A 23,269-nucleotide genomic window follows, 5' to 3' on the forward strand; every position below is an offset into this window, starting at 1 on the left:
TTTTCGGTACCATCACTATCTCAATGTTCGGTATTACCATTGCCAATTAATAGTGAGTTCGACTTCAAAAATATGTGCTTTTTTTGTAACAAGCCCCTAGATTCAAAGCATAAAAAAGTAATCCAGGTTCAAAACGCTTACCTTAAGTACAAATTGCTAGAAATAGCTGAAAATTGGAATGATGATTGTGGGAGAGAAATGATTTAAAGATTAATGAGCGTTAACTGTCTTCCGGTGCTGCTAAAGACACCATCCACGGAAAATCCGTGACTCTAAAAAAGTGAAAAAAATGGCTATTTCTAGCGATTTTTCTGTGTCTCTGAGCACGTTAAAACTTGATAAGAAAGTTAATAAACTATTTATGTTTAGTAACTATTTATGGCGTTATCCGTGACTCCAAAGACTTAAAGACACGGAAAATCTTCAAAAAAACGGACAAACGCATCTCGTTATCCGTGACGCTAAGGACTTAAAGACACGGAAAATCTTAAACGAACGGACAAATGCATCTCGTTATCCGTGACTCCAATGACTTAAAGACACGGAAAATTTTAAAGGAGCGGACAAATGAATCTCGTTATCCGTGACTCCAATGACTTAAAGACACGGAAAATCTTAAAAGAACGGACGAATTCATCTTGTTATCCGTGTCTCCAAGACTTAAAGACACGGAAAATCTTAAAGGAACGGTCAAATGCATCTCGTTATTCGTGACTCCAATGACTTAGAAGAAACGGATGAATATCCAACATTCAAACGATGTACGTTGTTGTCCGTGACTCCAAAGGTTGGAGATACAGAAAAATTTTAGATGCAAATGGTCGATTTAACGACGTTGTCTGTGACTGCAAGGACTTAGACTTATAGCCACGGAAAAATTTCCAAATCCCAGGATTTGCGTAGTTGGCCGTGACCCTTAAGAATTAGAGACTCGGAAAAACTTCAGATACGCAAATGGATGATTTGCCTCGCTGTCCATGACTCTAAAGACTCAGGGTCACGGAAAAATTTTTACAATCCAAATGACGTACGTTGCTGCTCAGGTAGGGTTAGCCAATGTCGACTCTTATTAAAAAAGAAAAGATTTTATAAGATTTAACACATTCAAAATGTATATCTATATATTCGTCAAGTTAAATCTTTTTAATCTCTTTGAGCCATTTCGAATCTTTTCAAATCTCTTTTTCTAATCAGGAGACAATTAGCCGAGCCTTGGGCCGTTTGTTATGTGCTGAATTTTGAAAAGTGATCACTGGCCTCAGCCTCGCCCGAAGCTTGGCCCAATGGTTAGATATTTTCAAATCAAGCCTTGGGAAGTAATAGCTGGCCTAGGCCTGATCCAAGGCTTGGTGTAATGATTAGATATTCTTGAAATGAGCCTTGGAACGTTACCAATGGCTCTGTCCGTGTTTAGCCTACGGTTTGAGCTATGGTTTTAGCTAAGTTTGTAAAATTACAATACTTTCTTGAATTTTACTTGAATTGAAATAATAAAAAAGAAAGATTTGATTTAATATTTGTTGTCATTTAATTTTTATGAGGCGCTGACTAGATTTGGAATCTCACGTAGACCTAATTATTACAACTTAGACGATATAAAGTGAAAATAATATTAACTCTAACTAAGAATCGAACGCGAGCCGCACATTATTTGTGTTATTTGATGCTGTTTATTGATGGAAAATAACTAACTTTTACATTATTTATAATTCATTGAATATTATAAAAACTAGTTGTTACCCGCCGCTCCGCTGGGCGTTTATAAAATTGTATTTGTAAATTTAAATTTGAAATTTAATTGGAGTATTGTATTGATTGACAGACACGAAGAAAAAAATTTGTAATGAGCATTGAAAGTTTCAGTTAAAGTTATTGTTGGTCGCATTAGTGAAATTGAAATCTGCCTAACTTAAAGTGCAGCGAATTTTGCTGTTAATTAAAATTTCCTCCGTAATAAGAATAATTCATCGGTTATAGTGATCAGCAAAAATGAAATGTATGTTAATCTCTTAGTCCGTTGACTGAATAGCTACATGTAAAGTAAAATTTTGGAAACCTTATAATAACTTTTTAGCCGCTGCTAAAGAGATGATTGTTGTAAGAAAATATAATTATTAAGAAAGAAAAATATTTAAATCGGTTTTTGACAATCATCACCTCCGCATCTTTGGAGTAAGTTATCATAAAATACACTCTGAGATCATTTCTACCATACATATAGCAGACTCTTACCAAATTTGGAACCTATAAGAAGTATAGCTTGAAAATTTTAAATTTTCATTGTTAACACCCACCCCCGCAATTCATATTTGGAGTAGGTTGTCATTAAATCCGCTCTTAAATCATTTCTACCTCATATGTGGACTCTGTTATGCAATAGTGTGTTAATCCGTGAAAAATATTCTGATCAGGCTTGATATGAGTTGATAAGGCCATGTAACAATTTTTGATATATTCATATCTGGTCTGATATGACCTGATAGGTCCATATTTAATTTTTGATATGTCCTGATATGGAAATTGGCCATATCAAGCCTTATCAACTTGATATGTCTACTTGAATAAAAATATTCTGATCAGACTTGATATAGCTTGATAAGCTCATATATAATTTTATATTATTTCTTAATAGGTCCTGATATGGCCTGATATAACCTTATAAAGTTATATATACTTTGATAAACTTGAAAAAAAATCCCTGATCAGAGTTGATATGACTTGATAAGGCTTCATATAGTCGGATATACCCTTATCAGTACATAAGTAGTCTTATCTAGTTATATCTTAGTTACATACTCATATAAAAGCATACCAGAGTAAAAACTATATAATTCATATATAATATATATAATATGTAATATATATAATATATAATATATAATATTCATATAAATGAATCATATAGAACTCTATATAATTTTTTTTTTACTCAGGTGGGTATTTTGTGATTACTATTAAGCATTCTCTTTTTTTATCCAAGAGTCTGTTACTCCAATGATTAACAATCTTTCAATCAATAGTATTTTGCGAATGAAATAATAGGAACTTATAAAAAATTTAATTTCACAAAAATTATTAGTTTTGTCAAGTTCATAAATTGTTAGTCGGGCCCTCCAGCTATATATAATTCCATATACTAAACAAAAATAATTACATCAAAATTTGAGCTTTTAATTCTGATTCGACCTCTATTATTTTTTTAATTTTAAAGGAATTATAAATTCTAAAGCCGTAGTTCGTTAACTACCTTAACAATATCGTAGAATCATTTTTGCGATTTCATGTATATGTAGATAATTTTATAAATCTACATATAGATACCATTATTACTTATATATTGATAATTAATAATTAATAAATTAGATGGAAAATTTTGTTCACTACAAACCGATCATGTATAAGATTTGCATTACTTGTAGTTAAAACAAACTGTGCGTTTCAAGTAAGTCTCTTCGGTCAACAGGTAGTGAATTAGTCTACCAAGCGTCAGGTCCACGGTTCGATTCCCACACGCGCCGATTTTTTTTTTATGGAACTAATTATTTATAATGATACCTAATTCTATATAATTATATATGGCTATTTTTCATACATAATTATATAATAAAATTATATATAATTTTTTTTTACCCGGGCGGGTCTATAGTCTGATATACTTATATCAAGGCATATATAGTCTGATATGGCCAATTACCATATCAGGCCTGATATGGACGGTTTATATCAGACCTGATATAGTCTGATCAGAAAATTTTTTCACGGGAAGTACATAGGATTTCCATAGCACTTAACACATCAATGCATAACAGTGTCCATGTAGCAGATTCTTACCAAATTTGAAGTTTATGAGCGCTATAGCTTGAAAATTAAAAATTTTTATTGTTAATATACCCACTCCCGCAATCTTCTGTCGGGTGAGCTATCGTAAAATTCGTTCATAAATGATTTTTTATCACTTACGGAAAATTCCTACCAAATTTGGAGTCTGTAGCAGCTATAGTTTGAAACTAAAAATTTTCATTGTTGATACTCACCCCCATAACCCCTGTGGGGTAGTCTACCATAAAATTCATTCATATACTATTTCTACATCTCTGACAGAAAATTACTACCAAATTTGGAGTCGATAGGAGCTATAGTTTAAAAACGGGAATTTTTCATTGTTAACGCCGCCGCAAACCCCTTTGGGGAAGGAATTTCTTAAAATCCGTTCTTAGCTGATCTCTACATTGCAAAAATAATATTCCTACCAAATTTCAAGATTCTAGGTCTGATGGTTCCCGAGATATCGTGATAAGTGACTATATAGATAGGAATCTCTTATAATAATATAGAAGATTAAAATCTAACATATACTCCTTCAAATATATTGATTTCGAAATGATCGTTTGAGCGAAATATTAAAATTTATAATAGATAAATGGTGCTTCGAATTTATTATTGCACATAAATAACCATAGACTAAAAATTAGTAATATTTCAATGCGTGTTAGGTTTATACAAGAAGATTGTAAAAAAATTACTATACATCTTTGTAAATTTCCTGACAGGTGTTGAAAAATTACATGAATTATATTTTATTTCGCATTGCTATACACTGATTTGTAATTTTACATATCATTTGTTTTATAGTGTTATGTAAAAATATTTAATTTAGGGTAATTAATTAATTTTACATTTAAAATATTTAATGTGTTTAAGTATTCGATCCTAGCGTGTTAGGCTAATAGACCGGGAACTTCCGAGTTTAATTTATTGAGAATGATAGGTTTGTTTGAATAAATTGATGTAGTTGAATAATTTTAATACATATATTGTTTTAATCTAAAATTAATATCATTAGTTAATTTACAATAGTTACAATAATAACGCAGTGATTGAAGCTAACTTTCCTTTCATATAACGATTTTACAAAATTACTAATTCACAAATATTAATCATTTAAAATATACCTGATAAAAATTTGATGAACCTTGTTGATTTAATTTATTTTAGTTGGTTTCACTTAACGATTTTACTTTACCTTTACAAATGTTTTATTTCTATACAATTGATTTACACGTGGTCTATTGAGACTTATTTAAACTATTTACGATGTTAACACTAGGACGTCAGGACAACGAGAGAGATTTTTTGGTGACAATTGCGAGGTGTCGAATTTTAGGGCGTAACTAATTTCCACTCATTGGGGGAAACAAATAACCAATTATTTGTCTATTATCTTGGGCCCTTACCCTCTCTCTTAAATTTGTCTAAAAATGTTGCATGAGTCCCTCTACTTGGGTCAGAATGCAACATACTTTCTCACTTACTCTTATGTTCTATTATTCATCTATGTGTTTGTGTATACGTAAGCGCATTTACGCATAGACAAAGACATACATTTGTACTGCCTACATTAATTTATTTATTTAAATCGTATGAATAAATATGTACTTGAATCTAACATCTCTTACGTTTTCTTGAATTCAATTATCTATTTGTAGAAATATTTTTGTTCTGTCGTTTTATAATTTTGTTGTATTATTTTAGAATTTAATTATTTAAAATTTGTTTATTTTAAATTATTTAACTTTCAAGTTTTATTTTTTTTAATTGTTTCTCATTTCATATTTAATTTTTGTTGTCTAAAAATTATTTCAGAAAGTGCAATATTAAAATTTATTTCGATATTTTTCTCAACACTAAAATTGTGTAATTAAGTTATTCTAAAATCTTTTGGTTTAAAATAAATCTTTTATCTACTGTTCTTTATCATTACTTAAGTATTTCTTATTTTAAGTATAAGTGAGTTTGCTTACGTATAACAAAACTCCCATTTATCTATTTAATCTCTTTAATATACCTGAGCCCTCAGACTAATTACGGAAATTTCCCTGGGCCTTTTGCAAAAATCGAACGAGACACTTAATGACCGCACTCGAATTATCTTTTACAACCCAGACAACATCCAAGTCAGAAGGATTTCTTAAAGATGTCTTTTCAAAACTTCCTTGAGAACTCCAAATGTGACGTCTTAAAGACCTCATTTTTCGGAACTCTTAATTAAGAAGTCTTTAAGAAGGTTTTTTTAAGTTCTATAAGACATCACAGATATGAGCTCTTTGAGAAGTCTTTTTCCGACTTCGTAAGCAGTCAAAAAAATGAGCTGTTTAAGAAGTCTTTTTTTCGACTTTCCAAGACATTAAAAATATGAGCTCGTTAAGAGTTCTTTTTCTGACTTCGTAAGACATCAAGAATAGGAGCTCTTGAATAGGTTTTTTCTGATTATGTACGTCGTCAAAATAAGGAACAGAAAAATTTTTTTCACGTTATTGAAGAATTTTTAAAATGATAGAAAAATAAAAATAATCGCATTCGAGTGAACTCATTTCGCTGTGTATTTATTTTTGTATTATAAAAATATTATCATAAATAACAAAACGTTCAGTAATTCTACTTATTAAAAATTAAATCATTATCGATAATTAAATCGAAAGGTAATTTTTTTATTTTTGGGTAGAAAAGTTGATATCAAGTTTTTTATCGTTGCTATAAGTCGTTTATAATCTTATGTGAACATAAGAGCTTATGTAGAAAAAAATTTATTATCTCATTAGGAGCAGCTATAGCCAAGGCAGACCAGAGGACACCACATCACTGAAGTTAAGCAGCATTAGTCATGGTAAATACTTGGATGGGTGACCGCTAGTAAATTCATATTCTAAGCTGCGAGCGATAGCATTTTTTTTTTTTTTTACTTCGAAGAAAATATATTTTAATATACTTGATTATTCTCAATTTAAGCTCTTTTTTATTATTATTATTAGAATTAAAACCTGAAAATCACCCTCTATGAACTATTTTTTTCTGGAGTCAGAAAGGGCTCTTAATTCTGACTTCTTTAAGAACTCTTTTTTGAAGTCAGAAAAAGAGCTCTTTAAGAACTCTCTCTATGAAGTCCTGACTCACTCTTTAGGTGGCGCATTGGACGTCCTCGAAACGTCTTGGAGACCTCATTTTGATCAAAATTCTGACGTCTAAATCTTAAATAAGAGTTCTTTAAGAACTGTAAAAGACGTCATATTGCTATCTGGGAATCGTTAAAATTTAAATAAAATTATACTCGATTTTTTTATAATTAATAAATATGTAAAGAAAAATTTTCTTACATAACAATAGTATGATTGTAATTTTAGAAAATGTTTAACAGTGTACGTACATACAGACATACGGACACCATCGCGGGAATAGTCAGGGAAGCTTACTAGGACCTCAAAACGCCGAGATTCGATGAAAACTCGATTTTCGTAAAACGGGATGAAAACAATAACTTCCCCAATCTTGAAAATCATCGATTTTCTTAGCGGGAAGTTGAAAATTTTTTTTTGTAAAAAAAAAATTTTTTTTTTTTTTTGTTTGTCTTTTTGCATTTTTTTGCGATACGATCATTTTCCGCTAAAATACAGCCTGTCAAAAATCTAAAAAAATTTGCATTTTTTTATTCCTTCAATTTTTGTGAGTAGTGTATTAAGAAGTGAATTCACTGTATCATCTGCATCTGGACCAAATGTACCAATTATTGAAAGAATTAAAGCATTGTAGGGCGAAATAAAAAAACCAATTATTAATCTGGCATTAAAGATACTACCGTTGCTGATATTCTTTTTCATGAAAAAATGACATATCGACTTTAATTACACAATACCTACAGGTATAGCTTAATATTAATTTAAAATACAAGAATAAATGATTCCTAACGCAAATTACCCGAGAAAAAATTTTTCTATATAATCATATATAATTGTATATAATCATATATGATTATATATGGAATCACATATATAATTATATAAAATTATATATAATCATATATAATTATACATGATTATATATGGAATTGTATATGAGGTTATATATAATCATATATAATTATATATGACTATATATGGAGCAACATACAGTCAAGCAAGATTATATATTGTTCCATATATAATTATATATAAGTATATATAGTTATATACACTAGTCACAAAAATTAAGGGATATAAAAAAAATTCCAAATTTTTTGGTGATTTTCAGCGAGCTGTAACTCCGAGGAAAATGATCGCACAGAAAAAAAAAAAAAGCAAATTGTAGCTCCAAGTGTCTAGTTTTTAGATATGACCATGAAAATTTTTTGTCATCGTCAGGTCTGGAGAAATCCTAAGAAAACTACTGAAAAAAAATTTTTCGAAATTTTTTTCGTCTTAAAAAAGGTCTACGGGCTTCAAAAAGTTTTTCGATTGTTTCGTTTAAAAGCTCTTTTAGTAAATTTAATACCCTTTAATTTGACGTAATCAAAAGCCTGTACGATAATTTGCCGCGGAGTTATCGTCAATCAAAGCAAAAAGTTTTTTTGACTTTGGAAATCAATAACTCTGGAAATAATGACCGTATAGGAAATCGAAGGAGGGTTTTGAAAACTACACAATATTCTCTATAAGAAAACGTAAACCGCTTTTGAAGAAAAAATTTTTTTGAATTGAAAACTCGGACTGAAAAAAGACAAAAATTCGCATAATTAAGGATATTTGGATAACTTGGTATAACTTTGGATAAAATGGATGAACGAAGGATATCGTTGGTAATTTTTTAACTTCAAAGTGTCCCCTAAAATCCCTAAGAAATTCAAAGCGCTGCGATTTTTTGTTCATAGTGCCCAGAAGCTTCAAATTCTGTGTTTTCGCAAAAATCACCATTATGAGCAATTTTGTGATTTTTATTCATTTTTCCATTGAAAAAAATTTTTTTTTTCAAAATTCTTTATTTTTTCGATTAAAGAGATTGATTTTTCAAGAAATTTGAAAAAAAAAAAAATTTTTCATTTTTTTCGAAATTTTTTTCGAAATTTTTTTATCAAAAATTTTTTTTTAATTTTTTTTTTTATCGTCTTCAGAATGCTTCACTATTGTCAAAAAAATTAACTCAATTTTTTCTGTCCGCTACAACTGCCTTAGTTTTAAATCTCATTTTAAAAATTCAATAAAAACAAATTGATATACCCCCGCGGAGTTCGGCTTTTCCTCACACAAAACTTGAATTTTACGTTTTCTTTTTAGCCTAAATTCCTTACGTGAATTTTATGTAAGCTTTTCTTTGATAAGCACCTTTTGATATGCCTCGTCGACATTTAGCTGCCACAGATGTGGCTCGCATTGTTACCCTCCTTCAAGAGGGCTACAGTCAGGTGGAAGTAGCAGCTTCTATGGGAGTGAGCCAGTCCGTTATCAGTCGGGCCTATGCCCGATTTAACGCGCGACTCAAAGTTACGATCGTCGTCCGGGTCAAGGTAGACTACGAATCACTACCGAGCGTGATGATCGAGCTATCATTCGAGAAGCTCGTCGAAACCCTACTGCGCATGCCCACACGATCGCTCATCAATTTCGCAATCGTCGACAATGTCCTCCCCAACAACACATATCGGCATCGACGGTTCGAAATCGCTTTCGAGAGCAAGGACTACGCGCTAGACGCGCAAATCGCGTGCCTATGCTCACTCCACGACATCGCCGAGCCCGATTGGCCTATGCTCATGATCATCACCATTGGGGTCGTAGACAGTGGACCAGTGTATTATGGACTGACGAATCTCGATTTTGTCTTCATGGCAGCGATAGACGATCTCTCGTTTGGCGCCGTCGTGGAGAACGAGATCGGGATGGTTTTACGAGACCAGTTACAGCTTTCAATGGTGGATCAGTCATGGTGTGGGCAGGCGTGTCCTTCAATACCAGAACCCCGTTGGTCATCGTTCGTGGGACGTTGACTGCCGATAGGTACGTCGACGAAATTCTGGAGCCACACGTCCTGCCTATGCGCACACGCATGGGGGCAAGACGGTTCATTTTGATGCAGGATAATGCTCGTCCTCACACTGCAGTTCGTACGCGAACTTTTCTCCGCGCCAACAACGTAACAACGCTTAATCATCCAGCGATGAGTCCTGATTTGAACCCAATTGAGCATGTTTGGGACATGCTTGGGCGTCGATTGCGGCGAGACTATCCGCAACTGCACAATCTTCATCAGTTGACTCAAGCGTTGTTACGTTGTTGGCAAGGAATTTCGCAACGTGATATTCGACGATGCATCAACATGCAAGAGCGTTTACGAGCTGTGATTCGGAACAGAGGTGGCAATACACGGTACTGAGCAGTTACTGCCGTGCGTACAGAGGTCATTCGGCAGCTGCAAACAGACAAACACGCAGACAAAGACACACACACACACACACACACACACACACACACACACACACACACACACACACACACACACACACACACACACACACACACACACACACGTGTGTGTGTGAGAAGCGTAAATCCGACCGAGCAACCTCCACGTGGTACGCTTTGGGTAACGCTAATGCTGGCGGTAAAACAACAGTCGAAAAAAATTGAGAAAATTTCGAAAAAAATTTTCGAAAAAAATTGAAATCTTTTTTTTTTCAAATTTCTTGAAAAATCAATCTCTTTAATCGAAAAATAAAGAATTTTGAAAAAAATTTTTTTCAATGGAAAAATGAATAAAAATCACAAAATTGCTCATAATGGTGATTTTTGCGAAAACACAGAATTTGAAGCTTCTGGGCACTATGAACAAAAAATCGCAGCGCTTTGAATTTCTTAGGGATTTTAGGGGACACTTTGAAGTTAAAAATTACCAACGATATCCTTCGTTCATCCATTTTATCCGAAGTTATACCAAGTTATCCAAATATCCTTAATTATGCGAATTTTTGTCTTTTTTTCAGTCCGAGTTTTCAATTCAAAAAAATTTTTTCTTCAAAAGCGGTTTACGTTTTCTTATAGAGAATATTGTGTAGTTTTCAAAACCCTCCTTCGATTTCCTATACGGTCATTATTTCCAGAGTTATTGATTTCCAAAGTCAAAAAAACTTTTTTGCTTTGATTGACGATAACTCCGCGGCAAATTATCGTACAGGCTTTTTGATTACGTCAAATTAAAGGGTATTAAATTTACTAAAAGAGCTTTTAAACGAAACAATCGAAAAAACTTTTTGAAGCCCGTAGACCTTTTTAAGACGAAAAAAATTTCGAAAAATTTTTTTCAGTAGTTTTCTTAGGATTTCTCCAGACCTGACGATGACAAAAATTTTCATGGTCATATCTAAAAACTAGACACTTGGAGCTACAATTTGCTTTTTTTTTTTTTCTGTGCGATCATTTTCCTCGGAGTTACAGCTCGCTGAAAATCACCAAAAAATTTGGAATTTTTTTTATATCCCTTAATTTTTGTGACTAGTGTAGATTATATTAATAATAAAATGTAATTTACCTATGTTTTATAATTTATAAGTATTGATGACATTGAGCATTATAATAAGATATTGTTTCACAATCAAACTATACATAAAATTTTGGGAAACGATGTGCTGTTATAGCAATAATCATTTTAAAATTTAATATAATTTTGGTTCAAAAAAGATTTATAAAATTTATTATACATGTGCGTTCATATTATTTATATTCATTAGGATACATCATAGCATTTTATGTAATTGATAATAAAGATGTAATAGATTCAATACAAATTGTTAAAATGGGCTATAATTGCCATATTCATTTTATTGTACGGTTTTACTGAACGATAACATAATCTATCCTTTACACTTTACTCCACTTTTGAAATATACCAATCGAAAATTCAAATCCATGTACGATATAGATTGATTTTATATTTTTTATATTATCCCGGTGGAAATTTTTCGGGCTTCTTTCCGAAAAACTATAAAAAAAAAATTATCTTTTAAAGACTTTTTCAAAGAAATACTCCGAAAAATTTTCACTAGCGTAAATAGAATTCAAACATTGTCATGCTAATAAAGTTTTTTATTATAAAAATTCAACATGACTGTTAAGATAGTATTCATTAACGTTTCTAATTGAAAAAGCAGTCAATGAAATATTTTTAACTCAAACATAATATCAAAAAATTTGAATAAAAAAAAAAAATATGCAAGCACATTTTTTGAGTTATAAAGTTTTAATCGTTCACTTCTTTATTTATTCTTGAAAAATAAATTTGTATTTCAATTCACACTTAATATTTCAACGTGATATCTTATTTTACAATTAATTTGTCATTAAAAAATTGCAGTCGAAATTTCCACTTCTTTCAGGAAACTATTTTCAGATTAATTTTTACCCACAAGTTGTATATTTCTTCTACAAGCAACGTGAAATCAAGTCACAGATGAATTTGCATGCAAGTTGTCGTCAACAAGTTTACTAACCAATTATTGTTGTCAAGTGTACCGCAAGTTGATGTAGAATTTTGACAACAACTTACTGACAATTTATGATTGAGGAACTGTTTCTGTCAAGTTGCTTTTACGTTACGGCCGCACATTCACGCCATCTTTCTGAATAAGAAGTCATGAACTTGCAGCCAACATCTGTAAAATCTAATGTTGCTAGCGACCTAGCGGCATATTGAAGGAAACTCTTTCTGAGCAACTACCCTGATAGCCATGTTGGCCGCAACTTGTCGTCAACATTCACCCCAAATTTACGGAAAGTTACTGCCGCAAGGTGGCGCCAAGAAGACGGCAACAATTGTCGAGAAATAGTTGCCATCAACTTTTCGTCAAGTTGCCATCAACTGTTTCTCATTGAAAAGTCGCCTGTGAAAATATCCTGTTTTATTACTGAAAATGATAACTTATCGACAAATATTACTGATAATATCGTGGATATTTTTATCGGTAAAAAAAATTGCTACAATTTGCCACCAGGTGGCGCAGTTAACAAAATATATTTAAAAATTGCTTACTCGAAACGTATGAATTATTAAAAATTATTTTTTATTTTTTACGAAAAGCAGATAATTTCATTACCGTTATAAATTTTATTCACCAGTATTTTTAAAGTTTTCAAATACACTATTACATAGAGTTATGTGCATAAATAGACATATCGCTTACAATTTTAAAATATTAAATAGGACACTTTACATAAAAAAAGTAAATAAAAATAAAATTATTATTATCAGAGAGCAGGAGGCTGATTTTCTTGAGAATTTGAGTAAAAATCATTGGAAAAATCCGTACTTTTCTTTCTTTTCTTCGATGGTTCCGATGGAGATTTTTGTTTAATTTTGGTTCTTGAATCAGCTGCTTTCAGTGCATGTTTCATTGCTTCATGGTATAGTTGCACAGTAATGCAGGGGTACATCGATTGTAAAGCCGCTGAAATGATATAAAAAATTAATAAAGTGACAAAAATTGACTACTGAAAATAATAAATGAATAAAAATTATAGAAGACTGACTGAATAAGTCACGATCGAGTGCGCTGCCAACTAAAGTATTAGGTTTGCCTTTGCTTGTTTCAAAATAATTATACTGTGACAACAAGTTCTCTGTCAGAACCAAATCGTTTTTCAGAATATATCTAACATTTTCATTTAATGTTTTTCCGCCTCTGAAAGCGGTTATATAATTTTTCTGAAAAAGATGAGAATAAGGTTTATTGCATGCTGCTTGTTAATCTTATGTGGATATCAAATAAATATATATGATGTTTGTATTTTAGCCAAAATCATTTATTATTAATTTTTTATGAACAGGGTGTTAGCCCTTATTTTGAAATAAACAGTAAAAATGTTTGATATTATGGTGAACATATTATTTTAGTCAACATTTTTTTTCTGCACAAGTTGTAGAAAATGAGATCCTCAATAAATATTTTCTCTTATGATTTTTTTCAAACGACTAATATTGTCATCATAAATTCAAAATTAAAATTCATACACCGGTTCAAATGTTTGCAAATTATGAAAACCTTTCACATGAAATAGTACTTTATTAAAATTTTCGTTGTGTCGCTAATGATTTTGGTGATATATCAAAAATTTAGCACGATTGAACAAGATTTGTTCTTTCTGAATTAGCCGAAGTCTTGGTTTAATTTTATGATCAAATCTTATTTATATAATACTCACCAATAAACTTCTATCGTCTTCCGTTGCTTTTTCATACTCAGTCACTTCAGTTACAGTTTTAAATGGTATAAAATCAGGTTTTACACCAGTAATCAGTTGATTTTGACGCTGCCGAACTGTTTTGCTCAATTCGTCTAACTTCTTTCCTTGATCATCAACCTTCCGTGATAGTTCACTGAAATCATTGTTTTTTTATCAATTTATGTTAACTTAAAATATATCTTTTAATGCAATGTTTTTTACAGTACTACTATGAATAAAATGTTTTAAGCTCTGAGAAACATGTGTGCAACCATGTCTCTCAGTTAATACTATTAACAAAGTAATGAGTCTATATATTAATAAGTGTAAAAACAATTCTAATATACAATATACAGGGTAGTCTTTATTTACTTCAGTAACGAATTATTAGTTTGCGAAACTCTTAATAGTTCGCGAAGGACTCGTCCATCCTGAGTATGATCTTCAGTTGAACTATGAGAATCCGTTAAAGTTCTCTGTTTAACTTCTCCAGATCCCTGTAAAAGCTCTGCAGGGCTCTGTGAAAGTTCACTGTTGTTTTGTACAGTGTTAGTAGGTTTTTGTGGTAGTCCACTTGCTTTTAAAGATCCTGGATGGTTTTTTGATAAGGGATGTATTCCTACAATTTTAAGCAGTTGACCACTTTTATTGAGAGGAATAATTTTCTGTCCCGTTTTTGAAGGTTGTCTTTGTTGAGCAATGTCACTAAATTTAAATTGAGGATTCTTGCGCCTGCGTGAAATACTACTGTTGCTGTTGTCACTTTCGCCACCGCTCTACATAAAGAAAATAATAAAAACAAATATTATTTAAAATAAAGATACAAGTTTGAGTTATTCTGTGAGGTATGATGACAGGAAAAAAATTTGCAAACTGTTAATCATACCGACAGGTGAGGTGTATCATAATAAATATAATTAACTTGTTGATTATAAAGAACTAATGTACCAATAATTTATAGTAGTGATAATCCTGTTTAAAAATACTAATCGAAAAGAATTGAAAATAACGTAATTCTTTACAGCTAATTATTTTCAATAATTTTCATTTTTTAATTTTCATTTAAAAATATAATTTACATGAAGTGAACGCTTTTCAATTAGTATTGTTACTCAGAAAAAATTCTTATGGATAATAAGCTGATATAATTTATAAAACAGGAAACGTTAAATACGTCGTTGACTAAAATAACATCAATAATATACTAAAGTACAGGTTTTTTGTTCAGTGCTTCGCAAGGAACAGAAAGTTATGTTTAGAACTTCCTTACTCAAGACATGGTCAATTATTTTTGTTTACGGCAATTTAAAATAATTCCAAGATATGTCACGATATTGAGGAACCAATATATATGGTTCTTGTCATTGAATATACATCGTAGACTCCAGAAATCTGCAGCTGTAAACAATAAAATGTAATGTAAGAAAATATTTAACCTATTTTAAGTAGGAACACCTCACTTGACCAAGATATTTAAAATTTATGGGTGATTGTAGTGTAAACTGACAGTTATCGTAGCAAATAATGTGTTACAAAAGATACATGCGTAATATAAATTGCAAATAGTTAATTTATTATTAATAATTGTGGCCATGCATTCTAAAAAGTTTTCTAAAAACGACATATCAATAATAAAATTGATATATTTATCATATTAGTGTATGGATAAAAATATTTTCGAAATCTTCATCTTAGTATTCAAACTGGAAAACCGAAACTTTTTACCTTTGAAACAAAAATTCGAATAAAAAAAATAAATTCTGATGCTGATTTTATATTGTTAAGTTTATATTTATTATAAAAATTATTTATTTAAAATTGTAAGTCTAATCAACAAACTATCGCCGACAAAGTAATATAGAAATAATTTCATTCGCTGAATTTATTTTTTTATGCATACATATGTCAAAAAATTAAATATATACATTTTAACAACTTGAAAATTCAATTAAAGAGTCATGCAAATAGTTTATAAAATAAAAAATTAAAAATAATAAAAATTAACCTCATTGTTGTCTCCTGGCATGGTTTATAGTAATAGGAGACGTTAATAAAACCACCTATATTTGTTAATATTTATTGCAATATAAATATTTTTTCCAACTTAATATTCAAAATTAATTATAGTACAGCGAAATATTATTCAATAATTAAATATTAATGATGCTACTAATCACGTTAGAACGAAGTAGCGTCAAGACGCATTCTTTACAAAAATGGCCGCTGCTATGCATACAAGATATAATAAAAATCTCAATACTTTTTTTTTTTTTCTAAAGGCACGGAGCTTAGCTCTATGTAAGCTCCGTGTCTTCAGCGCTTATTCAGTTGATCGTTAAATCTTAAGTCATATGGCGTTGTTTATTACATTTATTGCAGCACAGCAGTTATATTAAAATTGTATTGTATACCGTAAATACTTACAAATTGCAAAAAATTAAATTATTTGATTTTTTGGTAGTATGCTTATTGATTTATACGACGCTGAAAAGCTTAAACAATATATATGTTTATTTACAGACATTAAAAACATGTTTATATAAGGAACGTGCAACGATAGTGTTGTTTACATTGAATTATTACATTATTTTCATTGTGTAAAATTTAAAGTCAAGAAATTAATAAATTGTAATTTTCTGTGAATGTATTAACACAGGAGAAAATCTTATCATTCACATGTAAGTATTATATAAGTTTATGCGTTAATTCATTTAACTGTACATGGATTAATTTAATGAATAATTATAGAGTATACTATATGAATATTACATTAAAAAACTATAATAATTGTTAGAATTTTTCTAATTATATTAATTTTTGAGTAAATAATCTACAATTAGCATGTTTCTATACTGTCACAATTTATATGTATATGTTCAAATGAAAATAAGAATTATTTTTTAATAAAATCAAAATTGAACAGTCGGCATCTTTATTGTTGAAGAGAAAAAAAAATATTAGATAAAATTTATTTAAAGAAAATCCTATGTCCAAAAATGTAATTTATATAATTATTATATAAGTGTTCACTGGGTATTAATATCAACGTATTATGATATTGATTCATAGGTTATGAATGGCTTTTGATATTAAGTAGAACTAAATAGTTATCAATATTAATGAAAATAATTAAGATTTTACTGGATCGATATTACCTGATTCTAACTTTTTCAGATTGATCATATTCTGGATGACTCCGAAAAATACTAACTGTTTGAGACATCAACATGGATTTCAACATGGACTCAACACAGCGCAGCAAATTTTTTCGGCTGAACTGCCGTAAACCTTGGGATTCTTTAACAGATGACTACAGAAGGAAAATCCGTAAAATTTGCAATGATAATTTATTGGTAAAGATTGGCCTACCTCAAGAAGTCGTAGCAAATGTTGACACTTCAACTACTTGTGATCAACCTTCTGAATCTACTTCAGCTACAGTTCTAGGTCCTGAGCTTTTCGTTAACGACAGTGAAAGTAATTATAACAATAACAAGAATGTTATTAATGAAAATGGTAATATTAATGAATATTTTATTGACACTGAATTTCCTGTAAACGGACAAGATATTCATAATAATTCGTTTAATAACGAGATTTTCGTGAATAATTTGGCTAAATGTTTGATAGATAATGGTATAAATCAAACGCAAAGTAGAGCATTGCTACGCGTTTTACGCACACATCCTCATTTATTATTTCTACCTAAAGACCCTCGAGCACTCATGAAGACTTCTCGAGAAAAAGTTGAACCTAAGATCGTGCCGCCGGGTGAATATCTTCACATTGGTTTGGAATTTAAGCTTCAGTCTATGTTATCCCAGGTACCAATAGAGTCTATTCCGAATAAATTGATAATAGACTTCAGCACGGACGGAGCGGACCTAAATAAAAATGTACATATTTGGCCTATCCAAATTCGGATAGTAAACTTACCTTGTAATAGAAATCCACAACATGTGGGTATATATCAAGGACCGAGTAAGCCAAATAATTTTGAGGAATTTTTTAAAGACTTCATCGATGAATCTGAGAGTATTATTGAAAAAGGCGGAATTAATTATAATAACAAATTAATACCAATTCGATTTCGATGTTTCATCGGGGATGCTCCTGCCCGGGCGTCAGTTTTAGGACACGTATCCCATATCGCCAAAAATCCATGCTCCAAATGCAAAGTTGAAGGTATAATATATAAGAGATCAAGCCGTTATCCAGGAGTTGATCATTTACACAGGACTGATAAGGAATACCGAGAATTAATTGATGTTGATCATCACAAAAATGAATCGGCAATACGTAAACTACCAATAAATTTGGTAGACCAAATTCCTTTTGAATATATGCATTTAGTCTGTTTGGGCGTAACCAAAAATTGATAGAAGCTATTGTCTTCGGAAAATGTCAAGCAAGTAAATTGCAAAAATTTGAAATAAATTTTTTATCTAATCGCTTGACAATATTACAGAATCATTGTCCACGCGAATTTGCCAGGAATCCAAGAGAATTAGATAAATACCATACATTCAAAGCGACAGAATTTCGACAATTGTTATTGTATACTTTCATAGTAGTATCTCATGGTATAATTCAAGCTGATCAGTATAATAATTTGTTACTTTTACATGCATCAATGCGTGTATTGCTTACTGACTCATCATCGGTTGCAAGTCAAAATTTCGCTGATGAAGCTCTAAAAAAATTCATAATTGATGTTGAAAATATTTACGGGTTAGAATTTCTTTCGTATAACACGCACGGCTTAGCTCATCTTGTTGACGACTATAAACTTTATGGCTCATTACAAGATATATCTGCGTTTACGTATGAAAATAGCATCAGATTAAGCCGTTCACTTGTAAGAAAACCAAACCAGCTCTTACAACAAATTTATAAAAGGAATCTGGAGCACAATAACTTCGAAACTGATAATGTTACAAATGAAAATTTAAAAGAATTAAAAGCCTACGAAGTTCATGAACACGGCCCAATATGCGCTTCTTTAAAGGGAAGCTCGATTCAATATGAAAATTTGAAGACAAAAAAATTTTTTTATTCTATTAACACAAACGATAATACTATAATTGATAACAATGGTGGAGTTGGTGTTATACAGAATATAATTTTACATAATGATGAATACCTTTTAGCTATCCAATATTTCAAAAAAGTTAAGCCGTTTTATGAAGTTTTAAATTTGTCTTCAACAAATTTTGGGGTGTATTTATGTACTTCGTTAGAAGAAGATATTACAATTATATTGTTAAATGAAGTTAAAACTAAATGCTACCGAATGCCAGTGTGGGTGAAGAAAACGTTAAATCCGTACGTCAATGATGAACAATTGAACAATTCATTCTGTGTAATTGAAATGTTAGAATGATCTCTAAGAATTTATTATAAATGAACTTAAATCATGGACGAATAAGTGTAAATAATGTAAATAAAATATGTAAATAATGTAAAAAAAAGTGTAGATAATGTAAATGAAACGTGTAAATTATAAAAACATTGTTAAATATTTCCACTGAGATTTCGTATTTTGTACGTTACTATTCTGATTAGAAAAATCTTTAAATTTAATAAATAAAAATTTTTATTGTTATTGTATACGCTTTGGGTAAAAAAAAAAATGTCTAAACCTATCCTGACTCCAAATAATTAAGGTAACTTGCAATTTCAATATTATTGAAGAATCCCCAGTTATTAATCATTATAATTAGTAGCACAAAACAAATAACTACATTTTAATCAATATCATGAGAAATTAACACTTATATAAATCTCTTATAAAATAAGAATCCTATGATTTTCCTATATATTAATAACAAATATAAATAAATAAAAGAATACATGCCACCAATTACTATTATTTTATTTTAGCAATCAATATACAATTTTTTTTTATTATTTAAATTTAAATAATATTTTTTCAATTAACACTTAATTTCTGAATATTTATCAATTATTATAGCAAAATATCTTTAACTTAAATTTAAAATTATATATAATAACTTATTGCAATTTATGGATTTAAATACTTAATTTAGTTTCAGATACATTTCTAGGTTATTTGAATTTCCAAGTCAACTTTCGAGCGAAATCTGTGCCGTAACTTGCCTCGTATTTTTCACCGCAACTTGGGATCAAAAAGAATACGTCAAATTATAAGAGAAAAAATAGTGTGCAGCCTGCCATAGAAATTTGAGTGAAACTTTCTATTCACTTATTTCTGGCCATTTCTTGATGACAAGTTACATACACCTTGCGGCAGTAGATTGATACACTTTTTCTCAGAAAGTTGCGGCCAACGAGCAGTCAACAGTTGCAAATTCAAAACTTGACCGCAAGTTGGCGCTAACTTGGTGGCAACTGTGTGACACCAACTAATTGGTCTGAAACTGTGGCTATCAGGGTATGTTGCACAGAAACTGTGGCTATCTGGGAATTGTTTTATTTGACGGTAGGCTGCTACCGTCATCGGTCGAGGTTGCTAAAGCGGGCTCGTCATTATCTTGGTATGGCAAGCGTTCGTCGAGTTTAAAGAATGTATAAGTATATATATATATATATATATATATATATATATATATATATATATATATATACATACTTGAACTATATAGCTTTTCTGTCTGCAAGTTTTTTTTTGTATCAAGGTCAGATACGGACTTCTGAGCTCTTGAGGTGTCGCTCCGATTGTGCCGGTGGCAATCCCAAGAATTGATCAGCTGGTGCCGTGATCCTTTAACGTCGTGAATTTTAGCATTGAAAAGATTATAACATTCCGTAACGGCCCTTGGTTAATAATGACTTACTTTTAGGGAATAGTCTGAAGATTGCGGAAAGTATTGTATAAGATGTGAATGAAGGTTTGTAATTTCCAGGATACGTTTAATCAAAAATCAAAAATCTAAAATTCGTTAAAAAAAAATACTTTTTTTCCCCTCCGGGTGTAAAGCGTCAACTTTAGCCCCGCTGCGCTAAACAAAGTTTCCGCTTTACACCTTCGTCAGGGAAAAAAATAGTATACACTCCTCGGGAAGTAAATAAGAAAGCCTCAGATCACATGTTTGTTGACCTCGGCTTCGCCTCGGCCAACAATTACATGTGATCTGAGACATTTCTTACTTTACTTCCCTCGGTGTGTAATATACTATTAACTACGCGCCATTTTGTTAAATATTTTTATTTTTTCTTATTCTAGTTCCAACGATAACTATACTTATACCAATTAAAAATCAGTCATTTTTTTTAATTTCAGGTCAGAGGGAGAAATTAATCTACTCCCACCAGTCAAGTCCATTTTTTTTAGAAGAAGACTCCAGCGCCATTTTTCTAATTTAAAAATATATTGAAAGCATTAGTCATTACCTATATACAGAAATAAAATTTTTAAAATAGCTTAAATTTTAGGCCGCTACACCGCCGGGTTTCCTTAAGGACGTTCCAAGAAAAAAACCGTTCCCTTAAAATTTTTTGAAATTTTGAGTACTTATACTCTGTACGCAAGAATTTTTTTAAATAGTCCTTGCGACTCTTAATTTTGTAATATTAGCATTTAAAATTTGTATATCTTTATATATATAATTCTTCTGTGAGTGTGTTTGTCACTGAACTTCTCTCAAACGACTGGACCGATTTTGATGAAATTTTTTGTGTGTGTTCAAGGGGATCTGGGAATGGTTTAGATTCACAATTTGGTCCACTGGAAAATTTTTATTTAACTAATTTTTCATTTATAAATAGTTGTTAATTTTGGAATGTTTTACAGTGGATCCGGTAGACTGCGCTACCATCGCAGCATGAAATATTATTCTATTTTAATTTCAGTTTGTCCCGACAGTTAGTGCTGCGATCAAATTGAGAAAAATATTTGAAATTTTGTATTATTATTGTGTTCGTTCAAGTCGTGTGCTAATTAAAATATTAACTACGAATAGAAATTGATGTATGAAGAGTTTTGAAGTGTGCCTAAAAAACGATAATAATTTTCATCATAACAGTCCAGATTGTTACAGCTTATTGAAGAATGTTTGAAATTTTCGAATTAACGATGTGTGTACAGGACAACGTCTGTCGGGTCTGCTAGTTTTATATACAAATCCTATGCTGACCGACGTTCAAGCAAATGTTTTATTAAATATCAATCGTACTTTTCTTAGGATTGTTTTAAAAAACTGAGAATCATTAATTGAAGATATATCAAGTATTTTTTATCAAAAATAACATAAACGAGAGGTATTCATTTTTTTATAAAAAATGTTTGAAGTCAGTGACTTTCGATGTTTTACGTGAGTGGAAGTAAGTGAGCGATAGTCTGTAAAGCGAGGCAGCTATAGTGCGTGAGAAAGAAACCAATACCCATAACCTATGAAAATTTCAGAAAAGGATGAAGATGATTAAACTTAGGTAAGGTATCTGAGATATTTAAAAAAAAAAAATGCAAAATTTTTATATTTTTTACTATATTTATATTATTTTTCTATTAATAATAATTTATAATAACTTATATTCAACAAATAATGATTGTTACTACTGAAATAAGTGACACCATATTTTTTGTTGTTGATTTTATTTGTTTTCTTTGAAACTTTTCCTTAATTTCGCAATTTTATTTGAAATTTAACCAGATGTCTAGCGCCATCTAGTAGTTATTTCCTATGTGAGCCCATAACTAAGCAACCCAGTAAGCACCAGCGAAACGAAGTTCACGTAAACCTGCGTCCGGAATTTGAAGTAAAATTTACGCTAACAGTAGAGCAACAGTTATACTTATAACTGTTGACGTGAAGTTAACGTTAACTTCCTCCAACTTCGAGTTAACTTTAAGCGAACCTTCCGGAAAATTCCGGCAATAAATTTACGCTAGCTTGATGCGTAAGTTAAAGTCAAGTTATGGGAAACTGTTGCAAATGCAGATGTTGACGCGAAGTTAACGTAAAGTTGACGTAAACCATTGAACCTCAACTTAGTTGATGGTCAACCTGTGCTAACTACGATGTCTTTTGGAGATAGTTTGTCGATAAGTTACCGAGAACGGTGAATGATCTACTGGCGAATGCAGCTTGACAAATTTCCGCAAAATGCTGCCAAGTTAGCACGGGTTGACTATTAACTAAGATAATGTTCAATGGTTTACGTCAACTTTATGTTAACTTCGCTTCAACCTCTGCATTTACAAAGATTTCCCAGAACTTGAAATTGCAGAAAGTTAACGTTAAGTTCACGTCAACAGTTATAAGTACAACTGA

The 23,269-nt window shown here is 30.9% G+C and overlaps 2 protein-coding genes across 4 annotated transcripts; one reads left to right on the plus strand and one right to left on the minus strand.

Moving 5' to 3' along the window:
• Positions 1 to 12,986: 12,986 nt before the first annotated feature.
• LOC141525945 (uncharacterized) lies at positions 12,987 to 16,548 on the minus strand. Of its 2 annotated transcripts, XM_074240649.1 has the most exons (5): positions 16,021 to 16,264; positions 14,388 to 14,791; positions 13,995 to 14,169; positions 13,323 to 13,497; positions 12,987 to 13,240 (listed from the first exon to the last, which is right to left on the minus strand). In XM_074240649.1, the coding sequence occupies exons 1-5, from the start codon at positions 16,039 to 16,041 to the stop codon at positions 13,041 to 13,043; spliced, it is 975 nt and encodes a 324-aa protein (XP_074096750.1). In that variant the 5' UTR covers positions 16,042 to 16,264; the 3' UTR covers positions 12,987 to 13,040. The 2 variants fall into 2 exon arrangements, with proteins under 2 accessions (XP_074096750.1, XP_074096751.1); XM_074240650.1 differs by lacking the exon at positions 13,323 to 13,497 and having other exon boundaries at positions 16,021 to 16,548.
• A 6-nt stretch (positions 16,549 to 16,554) lies between these two features.
• Positions 16,555 to 19,524, plus strand: LOC141525944 (uncharacterized). 2 transcript variants are annotated; one of them, XM_074240647.1, is made up of 3 exons: positions 16,555 to 16,693; positions 17,190 to 17,531; positions 17,646 to 19,524. In XM_074240647.1, the coding sequence occupies exons 2-3, from the start codon at positions 17,243 to 17,245 to the stop codon at positions 18,392 to 18,394; spliced, it is 1,038 nt and encodes a 345-aa protein (XP_074096748.1). In that variant the 5' UTR covers positions 16,555 to 16,693; positions 17,190 to 17,242; the 3' UTR covers positions 18,395 to 19,524. The 2 variants fall into 2 exon arrangements, with proteins under 2 accessions (XP_074096748.1, XP_074096747.1); XM_074240646.1 differs by having other exon boundaries at positions 17,190 to 19,524.
• The last annotated feature ends 3,745 nt before the right edge of the window (positions 19,525 to 23,269 follow it).

Source organism: Cotesia typhae, unplaced genomic scaffold (assembly GCF_013202065.1).
Source record: "Cotesia typhae breed Kobodo isofemale line unplaced genomic scaffold, CoteBio_Ctyphae contig_28, whole genome shotgun sequence".
Classification (NCBI taxonomy): domain Eukaryota; kingdom Metazoa; phylum Arthropoda; class Insecta; order Hymenoptera; family Braconidae; genus Cotesia; species Cotesia typhae.